The 8,797-nt window shown below is 39.4% G+C and overlaps 1 protein-coding gene across 1 annotated transcript; it reads left to right on the top strand.

Annotated features, from left to right (window-relative positions):
• The first annotated feature begins 1,867 nt into the window (after nucleotides 1-1,867).
• On the top strand, nucleotides 1,868-7,706 carry LOC124145409. The gene is made up of 5 exons (XM_046515158.2): nucleotides 1,868-2,519; nucleotides 3,682-3,875; nucleotides 4,509-4,600; nucleotides 5,149-5,347; nucleotides 5,561-7,706. The coding sequence occupies exons 1-5, from the start codon at nucleotides 2,195-2,197 to the stop codon at nucleotides 5,684-5,686; spliced, it is 936 nt and encodes a 311-aa protein (XP_046371114.1). The 5' UTR covers nucleotides 1,868-2,194; the 3' UTR covers nucleotides 5,687-7,706.
• The last annotated feature ends 1,091 nt before the right edge of the window (nucleotides 7,707-8,797 follow it).

Genomic DNA, 8,797 nt, shown 5'->3' with positions numbered 1-8,797 from the left:
TTGCATAGCATTCGACACAATTATCGAAATGTGGCCTATGTATCAATGACGAAAAATAAACGACAAAGCTTTGATTATTAAATTGAGAAAGGATGTCAACACGAGCCAAATTTGACTCATGTAATAAGTCTATAGAAACTTGTGAATATAAATCTGAAGCATCATGTATCAAATACAAAAATAGGAAACAACTATTTCTTGTAAGCTCTTACTTGGACTGTTCTGCAAGGTAAAAGTATGTATGTTATAATAATCCAAGTGTGTCAAGAAAAATGTATTAGACAAACGCCATACTTGGGGGATAAAGGGGCGTCCAAACAACAGGTAGAGGGCACCACAACAAGGTGCATCTCCTGAATCGCTCACCTCGTCGAAAGGGTTTAACGTCGCCTCCAAGATTAATGCACTTATAAAGCGACGTGCATACATGCCTCTGTGTGTGGCTGCTTGTACTAGTATGCTGACTCCGAGCCGACCAGTCCTTGGTTAAGCCTCTTAATGCAGAGCGCCAGACAGGGTAACAACAAGTACTATATTTTAACATCTATCACTAGACCACGGGAAGGAAACATAATTTATAATAATCCCTTTCTGGAAAATGAACACTGCTGATGTCATGCGGCGTAAAGCTTAGGAAGACGATTTCACAATTAATATACTATTATAAAAAGTAGGGGATATTTCATTTTGTGATCATACTTGTAACAAATGCAAATGAATACGAGACATAAGTAACGCGGACGCTCTACCACTAGACCACAGGGACGCTGACAGGAAAGGAAATATAATTTATAATAATACTTTTCTTTAAAATGAACACTGCTGATTTTATGCGGTGTAAAGCTTAAGAAGACGATTTCACACTTGAAATAGGTAATAATTAATATAAATTATGTTTGGATTTATTTATTAATGATACGACTGTCACTGTAAGCCGCTAATGTGAAGTTCACAGGTCATTCACCATATCCCTCAAATGGCAACTCTTCTTTACCACCTCCACATAAAGATCCAGAAAATATAAGACAGTTCAGCTTGTACGTATTGACATGCTGAGGTCTATACACATGTTGTGTCAGGGAACTGTCCATGTTTAGCTGTGTACATTTTCACATGCTCTTGGCGACACACATGTTGTGTCAGGGTACAGTCCATGTTTAGCAGTGTACGTCTTGACATGCTCAGGGCTATCACTAGACCACGGAAAGGAAACATAATTAATAATAATCCCTTTCTGGAAAATGAACACTGCTGATGTCATGCGGTGTTAAGCTCAGGAAGACTATTTCACACTTTACATAATTAACGCGGACGCTCCACCACTAGACCACGGGCCGCTGACAGGAACGGAAATATAATTTCACACGTTAAATAGGTAATAATTAATATAAATTAATATAAATTATATTTGTATTTATTGTCAATGATACCATTCCTTTATGAATTATTTGTTATTGCCAATGTGAAGTTCGCAGGTCATTCGTCATATCCCTCAAAAGACATCTCATCTTTACCATTTCCACATAAAGATTCTGATAAACAAGTCCCTCCACTGGTGATCCAGAAAATATAAGACAGAGACACAACACCCAAGTAAATACTCATGGCCAGTTACGTTTCCAGATAAACGTGACAGATGAAGGCGGAATTTCCTTCATGAATTATTTGTTATTTACCAGACATGTGTGTGTTTTCATTCGAAAAAAAAAATCAGGACACAAATGAATTTACATTTCAGTATTGATTGTATTGAATTCCTTCTGTCTTCCTTTCTTAATCAATTAATGTGACGCAGTGACATAGTATACCCAGTGACGTTAATCGTATGTCGATCGTGTGAGGCTTTGTTTGTTGTGATCGTGTGAAGTTAGTCTTCATGGAGAAAATACCTTTCCCTTTACAAGGAAGCAAACATTAATACTAATGGAATACACATACTAAATCCCTTCTACTTTTGAGACATAGTCTCAAAATTGAACGCACCACTGTATTTGCCCTGGAGACCCCGCTAGCTGAATGTGTCTTTCAGTGACTGGCAACAATAACTGAGAGACCCGATGAGCAAATTGGAACGCAAAAAAGGGGCAGATTGTGTTTCCTGAGTGACGGAGAACGCACTGTCATGTGGATATGATGTGCTGGGTCACAAGCTTTAAATGAGGTGGAAGGTTTTGCTCTGTGCGCCGTATTCATTATGAAAGTGTTTCAAAAGTCTATCCTCGCTATATTTGGATTCAATTTTTCGTATGTCTTAACTCTCTTATTGTACAATACGGACAGCTGCACTAATGTGACTTTCTACAGAAGATTGGAAATGGATGATCTGATGTTTGCCGGGAGTCCGATCGAAGAAATCAGCCAGGTGGACAAGAGGGCTGAGTGCTTCTCTCAGTGTCAGTGGCGGGTAACGTGTAACATGGTCTTGTACAACCCCCTTATTAGAAAGTGTAAATTGTACACTGAAGCCTTTGATTCGAGGAGTGATGACTCTGTTGAAACCGGATGGGAGTACTATGGAAGTGAGTATGATGAGATATGATGATTATTTGCTTGTGTCAAGGAAGTAAGACCCATGTTATGAGGTTCAGTCTTGTAGAATGCTTAGAAAAAAAGAGTTTGTTCAACACCTACGACACAAAGGTCTGATTTTACAGGGTGATTCAGGATAGCCTACTGAACATAAATCTATGTAAATCCAAATTATAGGGTAGGTACAAAACTAAAAGGAGTCCAAGCCAGGTACGTATTTAAAATATTAGGTTTATTTTAGAAAGTTCGGCACTTCAAAGTTCGATTGAACGGTGGTTGACTGTATATCTGCATGTGGGATAGAGGCAAGATTTGTAATAACTGTCACACAAGGCAAACACTTATGAAACACAGATTTCTTGTTGTAGAATGCCTTGTATTTAAACTGGCCGACATTTGTACTATTTCAAAACAACTTACAATGTTGTCACTGGAACCGTTTGGCTTTAGGCCCAATATGAGAAAATGAATATATATACTTATAAATCACGCTTCATCATACAAAATGGAAACCTATCTCCATTTTTCTACAATGAAAGGGGATGTAGACAAGAAGACCCAATGTCCCCCTATCTATTCGTGCTCGTTGCAGACATTTTGGGAGTAATGATTAGTGATGATAATGCAATAAAACGTATCAAACTGAATTAAACATATTCTGTGCTGATGATACAGAAATATGTCCAGATGGGACTGGTATATCTATTATGTTAAGTACAAGTGGAAATATTTCGAGCATATCCTCTGTGTTAAGATTGCATGCTTGCAAAAGTTGGTGTTGGCTCTTTGCACCACCTACGTGGTCTGGTAAATAGAGCATCAGCCCGGAGAGACGAAGATCGTGGGTTCGATCCTTGGCCACGTACTACCAGAGAACTTTAATATGTGATACTTTTGTCACTCTGCCTGGAGAGTGGCATGGTATATCAGTGGGCCAGCACTAAAGAACCCGCATTAGTCTGGACTGGTACAAGCAGACACACACACACACACACATCCACGCACACAAACGTGCATGCACGTCGCTATATAAGTGCAATAATTTTGGATGCGACGTTAAACCCCATTTCATTCACGTCACTTCACTTCACCCTTAACCACTGATGTCTGTTATGGCTGATATAAATAAAATAATTCCTACTTCGTCCCCAGTTTCATGTGCCGACTTTACACTTCAAAATGCACGTGCAGATGTTAACGTCATCAACACTGACCCTAAAGATGTCTGCAACACCAACAGCATTGCCTCTAATGACAACACGTCATCCTGTTACACAGGTGCATCATGGGAAGTGGTGCCAGTCAAGTGTGTGTCGTGCTACATAGGCATGACAAGGCAATCCATGGTAGGTTCACATTGATGTGTATCCCTTTGTCGGCATCAGGGATGATTGAATAAGATATATTGAATAAGATTGACTATTACCAACACAAATTTTGTTTATTTTTTTTAAATGGGTAAACGAAAGAAGCGGTAAAACTTAGCTTTAGCTCTGTTTATCTGTGTCGTGTTTACACTGATATCCCAAAGTTGCAGTTTGTGAAAATGTAAGAGCAATGCATGAGTTACATTTGATAACGAGTACTACAGCTTTCTATTAACTTGTACATGTGACTATGCGATTCCAGATAGGACAATTGGCCCAAGCTTGTTGAAAGACTACAAACTGGATCCGGATATCATGCTCGGTGACTTGGTTGATGACCTGTCGTCATATCCGAATTGTGTTATTACTGGATTGTCTCGCCCTGCCTCGATTAATTACCTACCACTGTCATGATACTGGAACATGAAACACACATACAAGGCTGCTTTTTCTTTTACACATTGGACGCAAGTGATGTGTCGCCTGGGTTACAATTTGCTGGCAGCCTATACAAATTGTGACATATCAATTGATACATATATATGATGAACCCAAATAAATACATGTGTGTTCCTATTTGAATTTTCTTTAAAATGTCGTTTCTTTAAACAGATTCCATCCATGGAATATTCAGAAGATTTGAACTTTGACCTTACTGCAGGGATGAAGCTGAGACTGGCAGTGTCTGGAGACACGATTGACCAGTAAGTAAACGAACAGTTAACTACGCTAATAATGAACTCAAATGGACCACTATTTTAAGTTCGTTATAACCGTAGTTCGTTATAAGCATACAAACAACATCTGAACAACTGACAGGGATAAAAAAAAAAGTTCGTAAAATCTGTCAGTTCGTTATAAACGTATTTTATTGTATTCACATATTACTTTGGGACCATAGCAGAAGTGTTTCATAATCGTACCGTATGTAAAGAACATACTCGCCTTAGATTTGTATACCTGCATAACAATGTATCATCAATCTTGATTTCACAGAAGATTTTGTTTGGGTGGGATCAAGCTGTTGCAAAAACGTCACATTTAAATAACATCACACGTTTCAATGCAGGTTGACTGTTAAGACCGTGGATATTACTGTTCAGAGCAATAACAGAGCAATATTAATATGTTATGTGAAGCCATTCCCATTCCCTCAGTCAGGGTCATGCATAAATTTATAAATTTTGTTTATGCTGGAACATAAACAGTATAAATGCATACTATGTACCATGTATCCTGTGTGTTATTGCAGCAACAATGTCTTCTTTGAAGCCCAGAACACGGACTTTGTGTACGTATTGTCTTTGAGATGGAGCAAAAGCCCAACTCGAGCCGTCTTCAATACACTGCAGGGGGGGGCCTTTGCTACAGCAGAAGTGGAGCTCGGTGTTTCAGTCAATGACATCAATAACTACGTCATTGAAATCCACATCAGTAAGACTCATTTTATGGTGAGTTCATTGTCAGTTAATATGTGGCTCTGAAGGTGACTTACATGACGTAATCCAGATACATTCCCATCATTAGACAATTGCCTCACCCCGCACAAGAAACGGGTTCCGTTTTGTGTATAGAAAATAATGATTTTTGACATGCTCATAATGTCTCTTCAATGATACATTTTCGGTACACATAATGCTGTAATGTCACCGTCTTCTTTCCAGACGTATGCTGACGGGACTCTGTTGATGACCAACCAGATGCGTCTCCCTATCACTGGTGTCCGACGTGTCACTGTGGAAGGTCTCACGGCACTGCACAGTTTCCACATTGGCTATGTGCTGTGCTGATTTCCACTCAGGACATCCACAATTACGCTGCATCAAGATATGACTCTGTGTAGACATCATTTGTGTATGTGTGGCCTTCAAACATGACCATCCCGATTATGTTTCTATGTTTGTCAGCACCATACCCGTGCTCGTGGGTTTCACTGAAGTGGTAAACGTCTGAGACCTGCATCACTTCGGGCTTTCCTCCCACGCTGACACGCCGTGATATGACTGGAATAATGTTAAAAGCGGCGTTAAGCCCAACTCGCTCTCACTCAAAAATGACCAAACAATCATATTCGTAAGAAAGCTCTACCAAAAGCAGTGCCCAACGTGCGATTCCAACTAAAGCATGACATGTGTTTATGAATCGCTATAAAATAGAGATGATGCCAGATGCTCGCGGAATGGTGAGGCAATCCTGCTCCACTGGTATAGCTATCAAGCTAGCTTATGTAGAGGAGATATTATTGAAGTTACCTCTGATTAAATAATGAAAACTGCATCAATGGAATACATTCAAGTGAGTGAGTGAGTTTGGTTTTACACCGTTTTTAGCAACATTCCAGCAATATCACGGCGGGGAATACCAGAAATGGGCTTCACATATTGTACCCATGTCGGGAATCAAACCCGGATCTTCGACGTGCCGAGCGAACGCTTTAACCACAGGGCCACCCGATCGCCCCTGATACATTAAAGAAAAAGATACAATTATTTATCAGAACACTATTAACGAAATTCTTACAGTGCTGAATTTGTTGTTTGTGGTCTTCATGCTGTTACTCAATATCCTCTTACCGAATTGGCAAATGATCTACTCTCGTGCTACCATTATCTCTGAAACATGAAAATTGGTCTCCCTTTGTTCAAAATTGTATCTGATATGGGGGAAAACGGTCCCTGCTAGAGACAAAAATGGGAAACAGCATCTCAGTTTCTCGGCAAAGGCGTGAGTGAATGAGTGAGTTTGGTTTTACGTCGCTTTTAGCAATACCAGCGCCCCTCTCGGCAGAGGAAGCTACGTAGGATGTGATAGATGTTTGGTTGGAATGAATGTTTGACATAATGCCCAGACGTTACATCACCGCTACCCAAGCTCATAAATCCATACTGGTCAGATATTGTTAGACAAGCACAGTAACCAGTCTCTCAATTTGATACATTCTGTTTCCAAATGACAAGTTGTTTCGCACTCGGCTGATCATTGTCGACTTTTCTAGACTTGCTCTGTTTTACTGTTTGACTGTTTAGTGGAATTTTGTAGCTTGTAGACAATAGAAATTCAACATACTTGACAGGTTTTCTTTGACAATCACAGTCACCGGTCTCTCATCTTGACACATTCTGTTTTAAAATGACACATTTTATGGTATTCGGCTGACAAATGTCGCCTTTTTCTAGATTTGCTGTATTTTATGCAATATTTGGTAAAATAAACGCTTGACTGTTTAGCAGATTTTTGGTAGCTTATAGGAAATATGAAAACAATGAAAACTGGTCAGATATTCTTTGACAAGCACAGTAACCGGTCTCTTACCTTGACACATTCTGTTTCAAAATGACACATTTTTAGCACTCAGATGACAAATGTCGACTTTTTCTAGACTTCCTTAATGTAAAAGAACATTTGGTGCAATAAACTTTTGACTGTTTAGTGCAATTTTGCAGCATGCAGGAAATGTGAAAAGAATCCAAAGTGGTCTGATATTCTTTGACAAGCACATTAACCGGTCTGTCATCTTGACACATTCTTTCTCAAAATGTCACATTTTCCCGGCCTCCGGCTGACAAATGTCGCCTTTTTCTAGTCATACTGTATTTTACAAAGTATTACAGATGAATAAACTTTTAACTGTTCAGTGGAGTTTTGTAGCTTGTGAACAATAGGAAAACAATCAATACTGGTCAGATATTCTATGACAAGCACAGTAACCGGTCTCTCATCTCGACACATTCTGTTTCAAAATGACACATTATTTCGCACTTGGCTGACAAATGTCGACTTTTTTCTAGATTTGCTGTATTTTAAAGAATATTTGGTTGAATAAACATTTGAGTGTTTAGTGGAATTTTGCAGCTTGTAGGAAATATGAACACAATCAACACTGGTTACATATTCTTTGACAAGCACAGTAACCGGTCTCTCACCTTGACACATTCTGTTTCAAAATGTCACATTTTTTTCGCGCTCGGCTGACAAATGTCACCTTGTTCTAGATTTGCTGTATTTTCAAGACTATTTGGTGCAATAAACTTTTGCCTGTTTAGGGGAATTTTGCAGCATGTAGGAAATGTGAAAATAATGCAAACTGGTCAGATATTCTTTGGCAAGCACAGTAACCGGTTGCTCATTCTGTTTCAAAATGACACATTATTGGTACTCGGCTGACAAATGTCGCTAACAGTCTAGACATTTGCGTTTTATCGCAACGTAGACACGTATCAAGGCTTACAATCTAGACATTGGCGTTTTATCGCAACGTAGACACGTATATATGCTAATAGTCTTGACATTGGCGTTTTATCGCAATGTAGACACGTATCCAGGCTAACAGTCTAGACATTGGCGTTTTATCGCAACGTAGACATGTATCTAGGCTCACTGTCTAGACATTGGCGTTTTATCGCAACGTAGACACGTATATAGGCTAACAGTTTAGACTTTTGCCTTTTATCGCAACGTAGACACGTATCCAGGCTAACAGTCTAGACATTTTCGTTTTATCGCAACGTAGACAAGTATCTAGGCTCACTGTCTAGACTTTGGCGTTTTATCGCAACGTAGACACGTATCTAGGCTAACAATCTAGACATTGGCGTTTATCGCAAGGTAGACACGTATCTAGGCTAACAATCTAGACATTTGCGTTTATCGCAAGGTAGACTCGTATCTAGGCTAACAGTCTAAACTTTGGCGTTTAATCGCAACGTAGACACGTATCTAGGCTAACAATCTAGACATTGGCGTTTTATCGCAAGGTAGACACGTATCTAGACTAACAGTCTAGACTTTGGCGTTTTATCGCAACGTCGACACGTATCTACGCTAACAGTCTTGACATTGGCGTTTTATCGCAACGTAGACACGTATCCAGGCTAACAGTCTAGACATTGGCGTTTTGTCGC

The sequence above is a fragment of the Haliotis rufescens genome, unplaced genomic scaffold, assembly GCF_023055435.1.
Source record: "Haliotis rufescens isolate VD_foot unplaced genomic scaffold, xgHalRufe1.0.p SCAF_14, whole genome shotgun sequence".
Classification (NCBI taxonomy): Eukaryota; Metazoa; Mollusca; class Gastropoda; order Lepetellida; family Haliotidae; genus Haliotis; species Haliotis rufescens.
This window is presented reverse-complemented; position numbering and strand designations above follow the sequence as displayed.